At 34.6% G+C, this 21,503-nt stretch overlaps 1 protein-coding gene across 1 annotated transcript; it reads left to right on the forward strand.

Annotated features, from left to right (window-relative positions):
* The first annotated feature begins 1,529 nt into the window (after window positions 1-1,529).
* LOC124450411 (sodium-dependent neutral amino acid transporter B(0)AT2-like) lies at window positions 1,530-20,443 on the forward strand. The gene is given in 12 exon segments (XM_047001066.1): window positions 1,530-1,840; window positions 7,884-7,908; window positions 7,910-8,154; window positions 12,664-12,854; window positions 13,815-13,925; window positions 14,200-14,409; window positions 14,801-14,863; window positions 15,032-15,230; window positions 15,335-15,494; window positions 16,454-16,616; window positions 17,660-17,914; window positions 18,715-20,443. Coding segments are annotated over 12 exon segments (1,857 nt in total). The 5' UTR covers window positions 1,530-1,659; the 3' UTR covers window positions 18,769-20,443.
* The last annotated feature ends 1,060 nt before the right edge of the window (window positions 20,444-21,503 follow it).

The raw sequence follows: 21,503 nt of genomic DNA on the forward strand, positions 1-21,503 counted from the left end.
TTGTAATGGTAGACTTGAACTTTGGCATAAACATTTTTGATCTTTTCATCGTCAAAATGATTGCGTCATAGGAACTCTGTTTGACAATTTGCGGAAGTGAAAGACAAGCAGTTGGATGATTTGTTTCAGATCAATTAAAATTTTTTCTCAATTTCCCACCATCCAAAAGATGCGCGCTAAATGTGTCCTGGATTCTAACCTCCCTATTTTCACAATTACGCTTCCTAGTTGACCATAAACTGCAAAAGGGCTTTCTGCAGAATATATCTTGTGCGAATACGAACTGCGAAATAAACTCTTGGTGAATGGTAATGTAATGCATGTTTTACGTGGGGTCGTGTACACAGCGTCCTATTGTGACGTACGCGCATGCGCAATGACTAGGAAACAATTTAAAAATTAAAATGATCTTTTGTCAAAATTAATATACATTTGGAGTGCAAAAAACAAAAACGTAAACCGGGTCGATTTAAGTTAAACAAAAATTATATTTTTTTAGCTACTGGCCTATAAAAAGAGTTTTTAACGTCTTGTTTAATTGAAAGTACATCGTTGGATAAAACGTTTCATTATTGAGTCCAAAGGTCACATTTTTGTTTATCGCACGTGGATAAAAAATGTTTTGTTTGGTGGTTATTATAACACATGTGCTTTTGCCACTCTTGCAAGCCGTTATTGTCGCCGTACTGAAAAAATTGCATCAAAATATTTATACTGTTTGTAGTCAGAAACTAAATGCAATCATTTTGAACGACGCACTCCTCCCAAGCAAAAATAAATCGAAAATTATTTCATGTGTCGTTTCTTCGGTTGCGAAATGTTGTTTGCAAAACATGTTTATTTGTTTCGTGCATTTTGATTATCACACGAACGATATATCTGTTATATTACGAGTTGTGAATTTGCCATTTATATTTATTAAATACAGTAATTACACCTTGAATCATAGTGAATAATTTGAGGCGGGTTTCAACGACGATTTTCTTGACTGTTGCTACTTGTTGAGACTACGTTTAGAACAGAATGTCGAAAAAAAAGGAAAGTTGGAGCTCTTCTCAAAGATGCAAACCAAAATATGGTTCCACAGGGCACAGAGGTGGTTGGTGAAACTAATTTGTGGCTTCTTTGCTCTGTATTTATTAAAATAAACATTATTTTCGCAATATTGTGCAACTATATATTATAGCCCAGAGTAATATTTCAAACGTACGTTGCGCAAATGAACTTGTTTCGAAAACGATAAACTGCTAAATTAAATGATCAATGAATGAACGCTGTTGAAAAATATGCATCATTTTGGGATAATTCTTTTATTCGATTTGACAGTGATGGATAGCTTTACTTTTACAAAATTTATACACCACTTTTCGTTGCCCGAGTCGAAATATCAAAAAGTTATCATTCAAGGGTCCCCGTACCTTAAAAGGAAGCACCTGCCTTTACTTCATTGTTATGCATTTTCCCGCCTAAGAGTCATGTGACTAAATAGTAATTCAAGCGCTTTGTTTACGTTTGCATTGAGTGTACAAATGAATTAAACGATCAAGACGTCGTACATAGCGGACTGCCACGTTGCTCTATATCAAGTACATCCTGTTCTTCACCTTTTCTCTATACGTTTACGAAGTGTAAAAAAATATTCCAATTCCTAAAAACGCGATGGAGTTGGACGAAAGCTCGAAGAAATACGATGTTGAAACGGCCGGCGAGCATGACAAGGACAACGAAGAAAGAGGTAGCTGGGGTCGACACATCGAGTTTGTTTTGGCGACTATTGGATTTGCTGTTGGTCTTGGAAACGTCTGGCGTTTCCCATATCTTGCTCAGAAGAATGGAGGAGGTTTGTTTAAGTCATTTTTCGTTGTGTGTAGATGTTTATTGTTGTATGTACTATCTTCATGTATAGCGTACACATGTCTTGTCAAATGACCTCTAACACATATATTCGATAGCTTTTTTTAAACGAGTAAGATTTTAACCAATGTACATTATGAAAACGTTAAAATATTTGTACGTTTCACCATTTTGTCATGATAATACTTAACGACCACGTGCGAGCACGGAGTAAACAATTGTTCTTAAAATCAGTTTTCCATCTAGTTTTTTACTATTTTTGAAGTATGAATGAGTTTTACTCAACTATTACCGGCGAAATTCTCTCTTTAACCGCGCAATTAAAGAAAAAATAATTCTAAGCGACGAGCAAATATCCATTGCGTAGTATGCAGTCGCGTATTCATTTTATTGTAAATTAACATTTTTAATATCCTCCGTTAAGTTGTCTAGGAAATACAATCGAGGAGCAGTTAGTATTCGAGCAACTTTTCCTTTCCATTTCAAGTAGGGAAGTCATGTTAAAACGAAAATGATAACTGATAGCCGACAAAAGGGCTTGAATATGAAAACCGTGACTATTTCTTCTGTCGTTTTGATCATTGAACTATGAAATAACTGAAGTATTGTTCGAGTGCCAATTAAAATCTCTAACGGATTAAAAGTCTTCCTGTTTCAGTCATTTGAAAGCTCTCTTATGTTATTATTACTTTCACAACCTCATATTTTTTTGTGGGTCGCTTGCAATCTTTGATCTCCATAAAGTGTTTTGTATTATATACTAATGAAGCGTTGCCCTGTCTGTGAAAAAGATCTTGTGCACGAGAGCACAAGTGTTTTCCTGATTTTTAGGCTAGGTTATTTCTACGGGAAACGCCGGCATTACTATTTAAATTCGATTGAACTTTTTGTTTAGTAACTTTGTAGAGCCAGGCAGATGTTTAATGCGAGAATCAATATAAATAGTAAGGTTATGCATGCGTTGTAAGTAATGCAATATGCTAATATTTCGGTTGTTATCGTTGGGTTAACCGCGCCCTTGTGAAATATTTTCTACCGACTGTTATTTACCGTGCTATGAACCCTTTTTGGGAAAGAGTGTTTTCGTACTACAGTTGTGAAATTCTTGTTGAATTGTTGTCGTGACTACAATTAATTTAGAATTACTAAATTTAGCCTTCCCAATTTCCTGTTAGAGATTAATATAAAAAATAGCGTTGTTTTTCGACCTCCAATCACGGCGAGTTAGTCTCTTGTGTTTGTAAAAAATCGACGAATCGATTTGAAAACTTAGTTTAATTACGGCGTATCCAACTAAGTATTCGAGGTTTTCTTTCCTCCAAATGACTAAAAGTCTTTAATTGTGTAACGAACGACTTGCTCACACGTGTCACAACGAATCTCTCAGCACGTCAAAACTTCTCTCAGTTGCTCATTGTGAAAAATGGCTTTGCCAAGATGAATCTCATTGGTTCTCAGTAAATGTATTTATGGAACAATGGTCGTAGGGTCGACTATTGTCTTTTTAAGGCATGTCATGGCTTATTTTAACTTAAAGAACAATGGTTATTTCTCCCAGCGTTGTTATGCCATTATCAACGATATGATCGATCCACGATTCTTAGAAGTTCCTTTCACAACACAAGTATGAGCACTGTTCAATTGCCACGTGAGAACACGTTGCGAAACTGAGATAAAAACTCTAAGACTCCAGAAGGAATTTGCTAGAATTCTGGCAACCGCATGTACAACTTCTAATAACCGTTGATCGATCAAATCATCGTCAATGAATGATATTGTACAACTGTAAAGTAATAATGTACAGTTTCGAAAGTGAAACAGTTTTTGGCGTGAAACACGAGGCGCCTGAGAAAATACAATTCTTGAGGAAGTAGATCCTACTGGTCATGCTGTTTTTTGATAAGAATAGAATAATAACCTGATAGCGTGTCGTACAAAGGTCGTCATTACTTGTGCTACGTTTCACGTGATTGTTACAATTGAACCGCGTGTAACATGCCATTCATGTCATTCATATTTTATTGGAGATATTTGTGATTGTGTGTTTTTCAACATTTTTCTCTGTCATCCTTATGAATACCTACATAGCCAGCAGTGTATCTTTTCATACATGCTGTGGTTGAATATGAATTCTAGTCTTCCACTACAAATAAACACCGTTGAGTAAATATGAAGAGCGCTTGTCTGAGCATGTTAAGACAACTTTTAAGATCTAAACAAACTCTTTTTCATCAATTTCCTGACTTACCTCCCACGAAACTCTCGACTATCCTTCACACCACCCCGCACCAAACCCCCCACCTTACCCTACACCGCCCCCGCATCGCCGATTTCTTTTTAACAATTTTTTTGCATATTCATCGAAGACCTTGTTTTTCAAATCCCAATAACTGACTGTTGTCATTATCCTTCTCATTAAAATATTTCAAATTCTTATTCAGTTTGCTTTTACTTTTGTTTGCCTTAAAGGTCTGCTGTACTATTTACATAAAATGAAAAGTACTCGAACTATGTACACAATAATCCGTCTACACTCGAATCTACATGTGCATCATTTCCATATCTCATATGAAATCTTGTCAATCACGCTTTTCACAGGTGCCAAACACCAGTCATAATAATGTTGTTCATCCATTTCCCGCGTTTGGGCTATAGTACATTGAAGAAGGATAGCCTGGGTGTTATATTAATAATGTAGAGGTATATGGACTAGCGTGTTGGGAAACATACTTGGAGGGTAGCCTGGGTTTTTATATTAATGATGTAGAGGTATATGGAGACATACTAGAAGGATATATTAAGGATGTGGAGGTATTGGGAGACATACTTGAAGGATAGCCTGGGTTTTTATATTAGTGATGTGGAGGTGTATGGACCAGCGTGTTGGATGTTGAATACGGCACACCCATCTATTCATAACATATTTCAGTTTTAACAAGAATTAGTCCCATTCATTTATTATTTCCACGACAAGACAGAACAGTGTAACTTAGAAATGTGTGACATAGAACAGTGTGACTTAGAAATGTGTGACTTAGAACAGTGTGACTTAGAAATGTGTGACTTAGAACAGTGTGACTTAGAACAGTGTGACTTAGAACAGTGTGACTTAGAAATGTGTGACTTAGAAATGTGTGACTTAGAACAGTGTGACTTAGAAATGTGTGACTTAGAACTGTGTGACTTAGAAATGTGTGACTTAGAACAGTGTGACTTAGAAATGTGTGACTTAGAACTGTGTGACTTAGAACTGTGTGACTTAGAACTGTGTGACTTAGAACAGTGTAACTCAGAACTGTGTGACTTAAAACTGTGTAATTAAGAACAGTGTAACTGAGAACTGTATTACACGGAACATGTTACAGAACAGCGTAACTTGACTGCGTCGTTGTATATTCTCATTTCAACGAGGGGATCAACTCTTTGGCTTTTTTGAAAGTGAAAGTAATTCATATCTCAATTATATAATATTGGACTCTTTCCTTCGTAGACGATGCTGCTTTTTGAACAAAAACTTTTTTCTTTAAAAAAACAGCATGAGATTTTCTACAATATTGTCTTGGTACTAAACAACTGCTCCGTCATCTTTCATTGGTTCTGAATGGTGCTGAATATGCGACTGAGTTGCGCTGAATTGTTTTTGAACATGGATTTCGAATCCAGTCCATATTTTCACAAACATGCAGTGTTGACACTGCATGTTTCACATCACATGACTCCTAAGTTGACGTAGTCTTGCGAATAAATAGAATACCACCCTGTTTCGTCAATTTGAATCGGGCTAATTGGCTTATGCTTGCAGACAAACGGGGGGGGGAGCTCAAATTCACGCATACATATTGTGACAAAACGGCATTTAAAAACGAAAAATCCAAAATGACCCAAGATTTGGATATAGAACGTTTGCATCTGCAGTAGCTAAATTTCTTGAGACATATTTTTGCTTGAACAACATGTGCCATATTTCAAGCCTGTGTATTCCAGTTGCCTTTTAGCTTTGTCATTTTTGTTTTTGTTCACAAGCTGTTTCAAAACTGCTTCTCGGTAACACAATTCTCACCGTAAATATGTTTGCTATTTGCGAGTTTTTTTTGTCAAAAGAACCAAGACGAACCAACTATTTCCACCATAAATTTTGCAATTTTGCGATCTGATTATTTAACGACTTTATAACTCGTGGTGAGAGATTAGCCAGGCGGAAAGCGAATTTTCAATATGAACATAATAGCCCAACATAAGACTTTTAAAAGCCATCACAATAATAAAATAGAAAGATTTATTAATAACGTTTCGTCTTTAATTTAAGACATCTTCAGATTATTTGAGATAATTACATACATGAGGTCTTAAATACAAGCATATATTACTGGTGTTAAATTACATATGAGGGAGTAGGAAGTTTAGATGACGGAATTAAATGAGAATGGCGGTATATTAAAAAGAAGTGAAGGGGATTGAGTTGCCTTGGGTGTTAAGAGAGGTTTAAGTTTGGATATAAGAAGGCTTTCATGAATCATAAGGTCGTAATTGTCGGAGGAGAAAGAGAGAATTGAGAAGTCATTAAAATTGGCAGAGTGAGATGTATTTCTTATATGAGAAAAAACTGCAGATGGTGGTGGACATCTTCAGGACAGGGAAACCTTCCTAAAAGTCTTATGTTGGGCTATTATGTTCATATTGAAAATTTGTCATAACTGTTTAATTGGGTTTTTTTTATACACCCAGTAATTTGGATAAGATTTCAGCGGCCACTTGTTGCCATATACTGTTGCCACTTTACCATTAAGATTCAGAGATTTTTAGATGTGCGCTCCCATTAAACGTTTGTCACCATTGCTTTTGCTGAATTGTTTGGTATTTTACTATTTTGTGCAGAAATTGTCACCCCTTCTGTACCCCTTCTAAAGAAAGCTAGGAAGTACGAACCTCCACACACCCCTCTCTTCTAAAGCTACGAATTACAAACCTCACACATCCCTCTCTTCTAAAAGCTAGGAGTTACAAACCTCCACACATCCCTCTCTAAAGAAAGCTAGGGATTACGAACCTCACACATCCCTCTTCTAAAAGCTAGGGATTACAAACCTCCACATCCCTCTCTTCTAAAAGCTAGGAGTACAAACCTCCACATCCTCTCTTCTAAAAGCTAGGGATTACAAACCTCCACACATCCCTCTCTTCTAAAGAAACTAGGAATTACACAAACCTCCACACATCCCTCTCTTCTAAAGAAGCTAGGGTACAAACCTCCACACATCCCTCTCTTAAATGTATCTCTGAGATTATTACTGACTTCGACATTTGTATGACATATAAAATTTTTCACCACCATATTATGTTTCGTGGTGAATAAACATCATCGTTAACAAGGCACCTTCCATCTTCCACGGAAATATGGCTTATATTTTCTTTTTTGTACACTTTGTTCATTCACTGATTATTAATTCCTACGTATCATATAACGCTGTAAACCCAGAAATGGAATATACAGAAGGTCACTCGTGTCGGAGCCTTTGATGTTTTTGTCGTCGCGCATGTTGTGCCGCGCATATCGGCAGCCATTATTCCAGAAAGATATTTAGGCCTTTTCACTTGTTTCCAACAACTAAAATGATCTGACGTCATTTCTTATATTGAAATATTTTCGATTTCATTGTGAAGAAATGACGTCTTGTAATGCAGCGGTTGGAAAGTAGGAAACCTAAGTATCTTGCTGGATGTAATGGTGAACTAGGACGAGTGCACACTTGTGTGGCCCTTCTGTATAATTTTATTCTGTGCTGTAAATATCTACTTCATTCATACTGAAAATGACTTCGTCTTAAGTGGAAACATGTTTTTGTTCTAAAAAATTTTATCGTTTATTTTAAATGTTTAATTAGTCCAGAGCTATTGAGATCATACGGAACTAGCAACTAGTTTCAACATTCGTAATTTGATATTTTTGTATAACGTATATTCTTTTTTTCCCACCATGTTTACTGGTGAAAAAAACACAGTCATTACCAATTCTCCTTTTCATCCTCAAGGTGCATTTCTCATCCTATTTCTTATGTCTTTTCATCGCTGGCATTCCAATTTTCTTCATTGAATTGGGCATTGGGCAACGTCTTCGCCGCGGTTCAGTCGCATGTTGGAACGAGATCTCTCCGTATCTTGGCGGTATTGGTATTGCCTGCCTGTTCGTGTCGTTCTTCGTTGCTGTTTATTACAACATGATCATTGGCTGGAGTTTTTACTATCTTTTTATCTCGATGCAGGAAGATTTGCCCTATGCAAAATGTGACGATGTTTCTCCAGGTAGTTGTGACATTCTGTCTGAGCTCAATGTATTCGTTTAGATTTTATATTTTCACTACTTTGTGTTTCAAAATATCAGGAAAAGACAATCAGGAACACATCAGAAAGTCATGTTTGTATTTTCACCCGATGTGCTTCGAACTTTGTTTTCTCGTCTCAAATTCATTTCGGGGTTTTTAATTACGTTACGCTGTTTTGATTTTGGATATTCTTTTTAACTAATCATAAAGAGAGGACTGCAAATCTGCCCTCATATGTGCGATAGTCTTCATACTCAGCGTTAAAATGATTTTATATGAATGAAAATGTAAGTGATCATCTTATAGTGAATAGAAAGCGCAAATAAGAATCAACGTTAAAAATTTTTTATATGAATGAAAATGTAAGTGATCTCATCTTGAATAGCGCAAATAAGAATCAACGTTAAAATGATTTTCTATGAATGAAAATGTAAGTGATCTTATCGTGAATAGCGCAAATAAGAATCAGCGTTAAAATGATTTTATATAAATAAAAATGTAAGTGATCTCATCGTGAATAGCGCAAATAAGAATCAACGTTAAAATGATTTTCTATGAATGAAAATGTAAGTGATCTTATCGTAGGGCAACAAAGTAAGAATGTCAACGTTAAAATGATTTTCTATGAATGAAAATGTAAGTGATCTTATCGTGAATACTAAAATAAGAATCAACGTTAAAATGATTTTATGTGAATGAAAATGTAAAGTGATCTCATCGTGAATAGCGCAAATAAGAATCAACGTTAAAATGATTTTCTATGAATGAAAATGTAAGTGATCTTATCGTGAATAGCGCAAATAAGAATCTCGTTAAAATGATTTTCTACAATAAAATGCATAAGAGAATCTTATAAAGTGAAAGCGCAAATAAGAATCAGCGTTAAAATGATTTTATATGAATAAAATGTAAGTGAATACGTGAATAAGCGCAAATAAGAATCAGCGTTAAAATGATTTTATATGAATGAAAATGTAGATCTCATCGTGAATAGCGCAAATAAGAATCAACGTTAAAATGATTTTCTATGAATGAAAATGTAAATTGATCTCATCGTGAATGTATATAAGAATCAACGTTAAAATGATTTTATATGAATAAAAATGTAAGTGATCTCATCGTGAATAGTGCAAATAAGAATCAACGTTAAAATGATTTTCTATGAATGAAAATGTAAGTGATACTTATCGTGAATAGCGCAAAATAAGAATCAGCGTTAAAATGATTTTATATGAATGAAAATGTAAGTGATCTCATCTTATCGTGAATAAGCGCAAATAAGAATCAGCGTTAAAATGATTTTATATGAATAAAATGTAAGTGATCTCATCGTGAATAGCGCAAATAAGAATCAACGTTAAAATGATTTTCTATGAATGAAATGTAAAGTGATCTTATCGTGAATAGCGCAAATAAAATCCAGCGTTAAAATGATTTTCTATGAATGAAAATGTAAGTGATCTTATCGTGAATAAAACAAATAAGAATCAGCGTTAAAAATGATTTTATATGAATGAAAATGCTAAGTGATCTCATCGTGAATAGCGCAAATAAGAATCAACGTTAAAATGATTTTCTATGAATGAAAATGTAAAATGATCTTATCGTGAATAGCGCAAATAAGAATCAGCGTTAAAATGATTTATATGAATGAAAATGTAAGTGATCTTATCGTGAATAGCGCAAATAAGAATCAGCGTTAAAATGATTTTTATATGAATAAAATGTAAAGTAATCTCATCGTGAATAGCGCAAATAAGAATCCAGCGTTAAAATGATTTTATATGAATGAAAATGTAAGGTAGATCTCATCGTGAATAGTGCAAACAAGAATCAACGTTAAAATGATTTTCTATGAATGAAAATGTAAGTGACCTTATCGTGAATAGCGCAAATAAGAATCAACGTTAAAATGATTTTCTATGAATGAAAATGTAAGTGATCTTATCGTGAATAGCGCAAATAAGAATCAGCGTTAAAAATGAAATTTTCTATGAATGAAAATGTAGTGACCTTATCGTGAATAAGCACGAAATAAGAATCAACGTTAAAATGATTGCAGCTATGAATGAAAATGTAAGTGACCTTATCGTGAATAAACAAATAAGAAGAACGTTAAAATGATTTTCTATGAATGAAAATGTAGATGGATCTTATCGTGAATAAGCGCAAAATAAGAATCAGCGTTAAATGATTTTCTATGAATGAAAATGTAAGTGATCTTATCGTGAATAAGCGCAAATAAGAATCAGCGTTAAAATGATTTTATATGAATGAAAATGTAAGTGATCTCATCGTGAATAGCGCAAATAGAATCAGCGTTAAAATGATTTTATATGAATGAAAATGTAAGTGATCTCATCGTGAATAAGCGCAAATAAGAATCAACGTTAAAATGATTTTCTATGAATGAAAATGTAAAGTGATCTCATCGTAGAATGGCGCAAATAAGAATCAACGTTAAAATGATTTTCTATGAATGAAAATGTGATGATCTTATCGTGAATGGCGCAAATAAGATCAACGTTAAAATGATTTTCTATGAATGAAAATATGAAGTGATCTTATCGTGAATAGCGCAAATAAGAATCAGCGTTAAAATGATTTTATATGAATGAAAATGTAAGTGATCTCATCGTGAATAGCGCAAATAAGAATCAACGTTAAAATGATTTTATATGAATGAAAATGTAAGTGATCTCATCGTGAATAGCGCAAATAAGAATCAACGTTAAAATGATTTTACTATATGAATGAAAATGTAGAGTGATCTTATCGTGAATAGCGCAAATAAGAATCAGCGTTAAAATGATTTTCTATGAATGAAAATGTAAAGTGATCTTATCGTGAATAGCGCAAATAAGAATCAGCGTTAAAATGATTTTATATGAATGAAAATGTAAGAGTGATCTCATCGTGAATAGCGCAAATAGAATCAGCGTTAAAATGATTTTATATGAATGAAAATGTAAGTGATCTCATCGTGAATAGCGCAAATAAGAATCAACGTTAAAATGATTTCTATGAATGAAAATGTGAGCGATCTCATCGTGAATAGCGCAAATAAGAATCAACGTTAAAATGATTTTCTATGAATGAAAATGTAAGTGATCTTATCGTGAATAGCGCAAATAAGAATCAGCGTTAAAATGATTTTATATGAATGAAAATGTAAGTGATCTTATCGTGAATAGCGCAAATAAGAATCAGCGTTAATATGATTTTATATGAATGAAAATGTAAGTGATCTCATCGTGAATAGCGCAAATAAGAATCAACGTTAAAATGATTTTCTATGAATGAAAATGTAGTGATCTCATCGTGAATAGCGCTTTAATAAGAATCAACGTTAAAATGATTTTATATGAATAAAAATGTAAGTGATCTCATCGTGAATAGCGCAAATAAGAATCAACGTTAAAATGATTTTATATGAATAAAAATGTAAGTGATCTTATCGTGAATAGCGCAAATAAGAATCAGCGTTAAATTGATTTTATATGAATGAAAATGTAAGTGATCTCATCGTGAATAGCGCAAATAAGAATCAACGTTAAAATGATTTTCTATGAATGAAAATGTAAGTGACCTTATCGTTAATAGCGCAAATAAGAATCAACGTTAAAATGATTTTCTATGAATGAAAATGTAAGTGATCTTATCGTGAATAGCGCAAATAAGAATCAGCGTTAAAATGATTTTATATGAATGAAAATGTAAGTGATCTCATCGTGAATAGCGCAAATAAGAATCCAGCGTTAAAATGATTTTATATGAATGAAATGTAAGTGATCTCATCGTGAATAGCGCAAATAAGAATCAACGTTAAAATGATTTTCTATGAATGAAAATGTAAGTGATCTCATCGTGAATAGCGCAAATAAGAATCAACGTTAAAATGATTTTCTATATGGGTGAAAATGTAAGTGATCTTATCGTGAATAGCGCAAATAAGAATCAGCGTTAAAATGATTTTCTATGAATGAAAATGTAAGTGATCTTATCGTGAATAGCGCAAATAAGAATCAGCGTTAAAATGATTTTATATGAATGAAAATGTAAGTGATCTTATCGTGAATAGCGCAAATAAGAATCAGCGTTAAAATGATTTTCTATGAATGAAAATGTAAGTGATCTTATCGTGAATAGCAGCGCAAATAAGAATCAGCGTTAAAATGATTTTATATGAATGAAAATGTAAGTGATCTCATCGTGAATAGCGCAAATAAGAATCAGCGTTAAAATGATTTTATATGAATGAAAATGTAAGTGATCTCATCGATAATAGCGCAAATAAGAATCAACGTTAAAATGATTTTCTATGAATGAAAATGTAAGTGATCTCATCGTGAATAGCGCTAATAAGAATCAACGTTAAAATGATTTTATATGAATGAAAATGTAAGTGATCTCATCGTGAATAGCGCAAATAAGAATCAACGTTAAAATGATTTTTGTGAATGAAAATGTAAGTGATCTCATCTTATAGTGAATAGCACGAATAAGACTCTTTGCGAGCGACTGGATTCCACCAAATACTATTGGTATCATGAGAATCTTCAGATAAGCGAGGAGATGACCGGAAGTAGTGCTCTCCTCTGGCATCTATGTCTCGTTCTCCTCTTTGCTTGGGTTATCGTATTTTTCGTCATGATGAAAGGCTTTGCAGCTGCAGGAAAGGTATAGCAACGATTAAGCACCCTTACAGACAAAAAAATTTCTATGAAAAATGCTAGCCCGTGTGTACAGGCAACAAACTTTATACGACTAGTTTTTATGTGGCGAATCAACATATGTTTGTACGTATCAACATATCACATTTGGTTGATTTGTCATACAATCTTTGTAGACCTTACAGACAAACAAAATCAGTCATGAGGCAAATTTTCTACGACAAATGCATTTGTTCTAAAGCTGACATGCTAGCATTTGAACAAATGCATTTGTCAAAGAAAACTTTGGTAGAAAGTCCCATACAGACGGGCAATTGGCATTTGCCACATCCAAATTTGTCGAAAAAAAAAATTGCTCGTCTATTAGCGGCTTTACCCTTTGAAACCTCGGAAAACTCGCTTTTGCAGTTGTAAGAAACAGTTAGGCCCCGTTCACACTATACCGGATTTCTATTGTAGTAGGTTGAATATTCTTTATATTAAAAGGAAGTGAAACTGTTCAACGTTAGAAACACAGTCAAATAGACTAAATCTATCAGCTTAATAAGTTTTTACGCCGTACAGTTACACCTTTTAAGCAAATGAAGATGTCGTGTCAGCGGTTCTGGCATAGTGTAAACGCAGCCGTAGTTTGGCTTTAGAAATAAACACCACGCCAAAAGAAAGCTACCCCTCCCCGCCGACCGAAGTATTGTGGTAAATTCCAAATAAATGAATCCCACATAGTTAAACACAGGGATGGACTCAGCATGATTTTCTTGTTAATGTAAGGGGTTGTCTAGTTTTTATAAGATGTCAGTCAGTCTGTAAAGTTTGGATTTGATTTCAGTGGCTCGCTTGAAGATATTTTTATGTAAATGCAGCCGAGGCCGGGAGGTGCATACGCCCCCGCATTCCTCCTCTAAATCCATCCCTGGTTGAATATAGATTCATTGTCACTCTCATCACCTGTTTACTCGTCTTTTAGGTGGTGTATTTTACATCGTTATTCCCGTATTTGGTTTTATTTATATTTTTAATCCGCGGTACAACGTTAAAAGGTGCTGGAGTTGGTCTCAAACACATGTTTACTCCAAAGGTAAGTTCTTGGCCTGTTTATTGCGTTATATGTGGAGTGAGAAATAAGAGATTTGAATAAAACACGAAATCTTACATTAAACGTGTCAATTATATGTAGAGTGAGAAATAAGAGATTTGAATAAAACACTAAATCTTACATTATACGTGTCAATTATATGTAGAGTGGGAAATAAAAGATGTAAATACAACACGAAATCTTATCTAGATGAAGGCTGGATTCTTTGCAATTCTGTATCAAGATTTTCTCATTTACATTTATGTCTATTCATTAGTTTGAAAAGTTGAGAGAGCCCACCGTGTGGCTGGAAGCAGCAACTCAGATCTTCTTCTCTCTCAGTCTGGCGTTTGGTGGCCTAGTCTCCATGGCCAGTTACAATCCCGTGCACAACAACTGTCGTCGTGATGCTGTCGTTGTCTCATTGGTGAACTCTTTCACCTCCTTGCTTGCGTCAATTGTTGTGTTCTCCGTCCTTGGTTTTAAGGTGAGTATTCTTCAGCGAGGATAATCGCGTCATCTGTGTTTCTTATATTTCTTGAGAGGGGGGGGGTTCGTGGTTATTTATATATTTAATTTTGCCCAACTGACTTCTTTCGTAAGCCAATTCACTTTCAGAAGACATAAGTTGGGCACAATAGAATAGAGGACTAGTCAACCTTTCTCCTAATTAATGTTCAAACGACTGCCCTCACTATGACATACACTACCATCATTGCTGTGGTGATTGCTCTTAGTTAAATTAATGCATCCCGACTTCCAAAAGTAGTTTAATTACTTTCATGAAATCAAGTTACGTCTTATGAAACTTCGTAATGTCTTCATTTGCCTTGCTTGTCGTGAAATCAACTTGTATAATATGAATGTGTTTTCTCTAGGCTACAAGGTCTTGTCCATATCCAGAGAAAATGGATTGTACCGTTGAGGGGGATTTGGAAAAAGTAAGCATTCAATCATTCATCTCATGTGTTTCATTTCCACAACTTTGTGTAAATATTTTTTTCTCATCTTACATTGCGCATGCTCGGAGGTGAAACTATAAACGAAATCTATCATCCCATGGCTGCTGGCTTGCGTTAATGATTTTTTTGTTTACATGCTTGTTTAAGGCTGGATCAGGTGCTGGTCTAACATTCATCGCATTTACGGAAGCAATCACTCAGATGCCGGCCCCTCACATCTGGGCTATTTTATTCTTCATGATGTTAATTACGCTGGGCTTTGGAAGTATGTTTGGCACATTGGAAGGTGTCATAACGCCACTCTTTGACGCTAAACTTTTCAATATTAGAAAAGAATACATTACAGGTTTGTTGTAATGTTGTTCTATGACAATTTCTAGAACTTTCCCACGCAATGAGTTACATGCATTTCTTGAATTTAATGCGCTCTTATGTATTCGGACTCAATAGCTGCCGTTTGTCTCATCTCGTATTTGATTGGTTTGTCGTTCTGCACAAAATCTGGCGTTTATTGGTTGGAATTGTTCAATGACTACTCGGGAACAATACCGCTGCTCACAATTGCCTTTTTCGAGCTGATAGGCGTTTCTTGGGTTTATGGACTTGACAAGTAGGTTTTAAATTCACTGTATGCGAAGGAGAAAGTTGATTTTCTTTCTCAGAAGACAATTTCAGAAAATATTATGATAAAACATACTCCCAAAAACAAAGATATCTTGCAAAGTCTAGATATGAGTTGAATAGAAAAATGTTGAGTATATGTTTGGAGTATGGTACTAATGGGTAGTTTTAACAATTTATGTTTAAACGTAATGTTGAGTATATGTTTAGAGAGTGGTACTAATGTGTAGTTTTAACAATTTAGGTTTGAACGTAATGCTGAGTATATGTTTGGAGAGTGGTACTAATGTGTAGTTTTAACAATTTAAGTTTGAACGTAATGTTGAGTATATGTTTGGAGAGTGGTACTAATGTGTAGTTTTAACAATTTAGGTTTGAACGTAATGTTGAGTATATGTTTGGAGAGTGGTACTGATGTGTAGTTTTAACAATTTAGGTTTGAACGTAATGCTGAGTATATGTTTGGAGAGTGGTACTAATGTGTAGTTTTAACAATTTAGGTTTGAACGTAAAGTTGAGTATATGTTTGGAGAGTGGTACTGATGTGTAGTTTTAACAATTTAGGTTTGAACGTAATGCTGAGTATATGTTTGGAGAGTGGTACTGATGTGTAGTTTTAACAATTTAGGTTTGAACGTAATGCTGAGTATATGTTTGGAGAGTGGTACCAATGTGTAGTTTTAACAATTTAGGTTTGAACGTAAAGTTGAGTATATGTTTGGAGAGTGGTACTAATGGGTAGTTTTAACAATTTAGGTCTGAACGTAAAGTTGAGTATATGTTTGGAGAGTGGTACTAATGTGTAGTTTTAACAATTTAGGTTTGAACGTAATGTTGAGTATATGTTTGGAGTATGGTACTAATGGGTAGTTTTAACAATTTAGGTTTGAACGTAATGTTGAGTATATGTTTGGAGAGTGGTACTAATGGGTAGTTTTAACAATTTAGGTTTGAACGCGATATTGAGTATATGTTAGATGAAAAGCCATCTTGGTATTGGAAGATTTGTTGGAAGTTTCTCGCACCAGTTTTTCTTATCGTCGTTTTCATTGCCAGTTTGATTGGAATGGCGGTGAATGGCATTAGGTACCAAAGATGGGACTACGCTGCGGTAGGGCTTTTTTTTGTTATTCTTGTCAGTGTGGCCATACATGCCGATTTTTTACTAGATTTTATCTGATGAGCTTCTACTCTCCCACCTGCTTTGTATGATTGAAAATTTAAGAACAGGGGGGTGTTTAAGCTCATACTGAATAATTGCGTATCTATATGGTCACACCAGTAAACTGTAACATCAACTGGAACGCTAACTCCTATACTAGGGCTAGAGGCCAATTTGAAGCCAGCTATAATGCCTTTTTATCTGCGTTTTTATGTATATTACCCAATCTTGTGAGGTAAAGCTTATCATCGCCATTTTTGCTTCTGTATTTTATGTATATTTTTGTTTATTTGTTAAAATGATATCGTGGGACTTCTCTAAAAACGCAGAAAAACTAGCATCAGTATTGGCTTCAAAGATGGTGGCGCAATTAGCGTTCTAGTTAATGTTACAGTTCACTGTATCACCTGCAGTCACTAAATCACTGTCTTTATAATCTGTTATGTTTAAATTATTATTAATTATTGAATTATTAAGGTTATGCGTTTTTTTAAACTGTTACGTACTATGGCACTGTGATAATAGTACTGGGTCTAAACTCTGTCTTTCTGTTTGGGAGCAAAACTGAAGAGTGACACTTAAGGCTCACTGTAGTAGTGTCAATAGTATGTATATATTGTTTGAAGTTGTACTTTGTACAGTATATACAGCTATATGCACTGCTCGCACTATGTAGAAAAGTCCTTTTGTTAATCAGTTTAATAAACATGGTTCTTTAAAAATGTTGAATTTCTGGGAAATTTTTCACCCGCTTTACTACAGTTGCAAAGTTCAGAACGGGGAGGGGGGGAGTGTTAAAGCTCATCCAACAATCTAATGAAAAAAAATTCCATATATGGTCACGCTGGAACTATGTTTCCAGGTTCCGATACTTTTTCCACCACTCCCCGACTGTAAACATCGGTTAAGATCGTCTTTCATTTCAACTCCATGAGTACAACACTGTTATCATATGGAAAAAAATTGTATTCTCCGATATCTGATTTTTGCAGAATAAAAGAAATCCAACAAATTTCTCTGGATTGGCTTACTTTGTCATCGTCTTGTTGATCCTCGTACCGCTGGCATGTATTCCCGGCGTCGCAATTGTACGGTATTTCGGTTACTGTCCGTACAAGAGACGCGGAGCAGAAGTGATCGACGTGGATGTGGACGATGAGGCTACTGGTACTATCACATCAAACCTTTCTCGAGTTCCTCTGACGAGCAATGAAGAAGCACCCGACACTAAGGACGATAGCGATGAGGTAATTTAAGGTAATATTTCTTGATTTCTCTTATTTTATATTTTTCCAATTTATGAGACCTTTCCATAATTTCGTGAGAGCGCAATGGTTATGAGACCATTTAAAATAGACGACAAATTTCTTTATAGCAAACATGTTTCGGCATACTTTAGTAAACTTAAACATAAAGAAGCCTTTTATATCAAGAAGCGTAAACCTAACCTCGACAAACAAATACAACATCTTAACACTATCTTTGACCTGTAAATAGCAATTACTACTTTATCAGGTATTATTCATTTTCTTTGTAGTTTTTTTTTTCTTTTACAAAACCTAACACAAACATTTTATAACACCTTATTCAACTGTAAATAGTTATTCATAACTACTGATACTTCCGCTTTATCACTATAACATTTTATTACGATCATTTGGACGACAGAGCGAACAACTTGCTAACGACTACATACGTTTTGCAAGCAACGTCAGACGCATACGCCAATAACATATTATCATGTAAACTTCCTATATTTATTCACTTCGCGCTGAAGATGGCATAAAGTGTGCCGAAACATGTTATAAAGAAATTTGTTGTCTATTTTAAATGTCTTATGAGACCTTACTTAAACAACCATAAAGTTAGTTACAATGTCCTCAGCAGTTGTATGTTTTGAATTGATATAACTGGAAGTCATATGCAGTTCAAAAGACCGCAGTAAACTGAAATGCGTGTGTGAATGAATGCCCAAAACTCTTTGATTGAGCGTGTCTGGATCTTTGATTTTTGCATTGCTTCATATAAAGTATTTTCTTTTTTTTAGGAAAAATCTTTATTAAACAATCACAAAGAATCTGGGCGCGAGTCAGTGTTGTAGTGTAATATCGATTGCGTAACTATTTCAAATCTCGAAACTTTTTATTGATTTTTGTTTGAAAACAATCAAAATTCAAACCATTGCTTCGAGGATTGAATATAGTTCTATAGGGTTGGCGGCTGTCATGAGAAGATGGTAGAGAGAAATTGGATTCTACTCGTGCAAAATTCGGCGGGAAAGTTGCTTATACGTAAGGGAGATGTGGGGTCATTGCACAGTTTACCCTACGTTATCCCATAACGTATGGTAATAAACCATATATACAGTTATATACTGTACGATAATGTATTGAGAAATCGTCCAACTTTTCTCATGTCTTTGACTTCATGGAAATGTTTTGCTTGTTTTTCGTGTGCGATGGCGTTTACTGTCGTGTATGTTTGTAGAAGATTTTACAGTTCGAATTAGTACTTTCAATCTATTGTTCAAGACATTTACATGAAGTCAAAAGTCGTCGTTGTGCTCTGGTCATTTGACATATTTGTCTTTTGTAAGATGTTTTAACGAGTGCGTCAAAGAATAACGAGGGATAGTCATGTTAAATGATTAAGTGCAACATTATCTTCGATTACTTCGTTTAACTTTTATCTTCGGTATAGCCAGTGCTGTAGAAGTGGGGGAGGGGCGCTTGTGGGAGGAGCCCCCCTTCTTTCTTTGAAATGGGTAATTTTAAAAGGGCACTATTGACAAAAACGTCAAGAGAGCCCCCCCCTAGTTCTACAGCACTGGGTATAGCTCGCTTTGTTTTTAGTTTATTCTAGGACTGATTTATGTTTTCTTTTACGCCATGATCATATTTTAGTTTTATTTGCGAATGCTTTGTTGCCTTGATGATAAATACAGAGAGTTCCGATCGTTGTGTTTAGTGCAAATTTCTAATTAATCACGGGTCTGTGTTCTATCTTGTTTAAAATTATCCAAAATCCAATTCCAACAATGTTACGACTGTAAAAATTCCATTATAAGTGTTGCAATTACAAAACTGTTGCAACATCAACAACCACTGTTGCATGAATACTGTTTAAGAACACGCTATCACCTCTCTTGAAATTTTCCCCGCATGTGCAGGTGCTGGCGTGAAGAAACATATTTTTTATTTATGGGCAAGGTTATATATACACCAATTTTAAGCTCAATTTTATCTGTAAATTAATTAATGTTGTGTAATTACTTTAAAAGTTGGGTACGATTTGTTGATATTTTACGCCCAAGATAAAGAACTGGGGAGAGAAGAGATCTTCAGTTCTACGCGGGAAAGGCTCGTGGAAGATGTATTTCATACTTCATAGCTTGTAAATTTTCATTATTTGATGTTATTGATCTTCGCCTTATTTATCCGCAGCCTTTCCCTTGAAAAACTGATTTTGTTATTTTTAAATTGTTAATTTGCGATTTTATGGTGGTGGATCTAGCCTCACATGACCCACCAGACCAGTAATGTTCGTGCAACTCTTTTAAAATTCCGCTTTCTCATGGCATGGATCAAAGTTTTGTGAATGCTGTTTATAGATCAAGGCTCGTGTTCAGTATAATTTTGATCTTCAATGCATATATATATATATGTATACATTAGTTGTTAAATATGAGCGGTTTGCGTCTAACGTATGCTGTAAATTTAGTTCTTAAATAACCGTGTATAATTATGTGTCAAGAAATAAATAGTTTGTCCCAGTTATAGCTGTAGTTATTTACTTTGTTTTGTAATTATCTTCACTGTGAAGACTTCATAACGAAAGCAATATATTGAAGAGAATTAAACGGAATACCACCTTCAAGAGAAATACCTGTAATCCCAATTTAAGTACACCAAATCATTATCCCCAAACACGCGTGTTTTTACACTCAGACACGCGAGTTCACTGTTTCGCGTTGTCTGTCGCGGGGCTTAATTGAACTGCTGAGCTTTTTTCGTCGGTGGTCCGTGAAGTCAAGCTTAGAAGCAAATTTTACACAAAGTGGTGAAAATACGACCATGAAAAGACGAGATATCCATTATTATGCTGAATATTTCACCACTTAGCTTAGAATTATTTTCTTTGAGCGAGTAGTTAATAAGCAAGCTGAGGCTATTGACTTGATTGGCATGTTTATAATGTGCTTCGAAAGGCGCTTTTCAACATGTCTGCCAAACGTTTAGTTCCGATTTGAACTTTGAAGACAAACTCTGTTTGGGGCTGTCCGGTGAGTTCGACTAGCTACGACCATTTTCTTCAATTTCTTGATGCTATTTTTTCAATAGTTTCGATATAAATAGTTGAATGCTACAATATGTATTGAATGCAACGATAAAATCTGATATATCAACTTAAATTTACATTAACTTTTATTCAGGACCGATAAATCATTTATTTTGACTCTTATTCGCTGCGAAGCTCTAACTCTATGTATAATTATTTGTGTACTCTGTATGTTTATATTTCACTGTATTTACTTCAGTATAATAATTTTAAAACTACTCTACCTTTAGCTCAAAGACTAAACTGCTAATTGACTATGGCCGTCAAGCCTTCATTGAATATAAGCAAGATCAAAACTCATAAGGAACAGTCAGTGCAAGTCTGCTTGAATACTGAAGTCAAAAGAAAATGATAAATAAGGTAGGAGTGTTGAGTAATATTGTGTGGATAAAGTTTTATACCTTAACTGAAGGGTAAAAGTTTCGTATTTTTACAAGTGGTTTGAGAAAAGCCGTGAAATCGAATGAATTCTTTTTACTTTAGCATAATAAACAAGAA

This window comes from Xenia sp. Carnegie-2017, unplaced genomic scaffold (assembly GCF_021976095.1).
Source record: "Xenia sp. Carnegie-2017 unplaced genomic scaffold, XeniaSp_v1 HiC_scaffold_24, whole genome shotgun sequence".
Taxonomy (NCBI): domain Eukaryota; kingdom Metazoa; phylum Cnidaria; class Anthozoa; order Malacalcyonacea; family Xeniidae; genus Xenia; species Xenia sp. Carnegie-2017.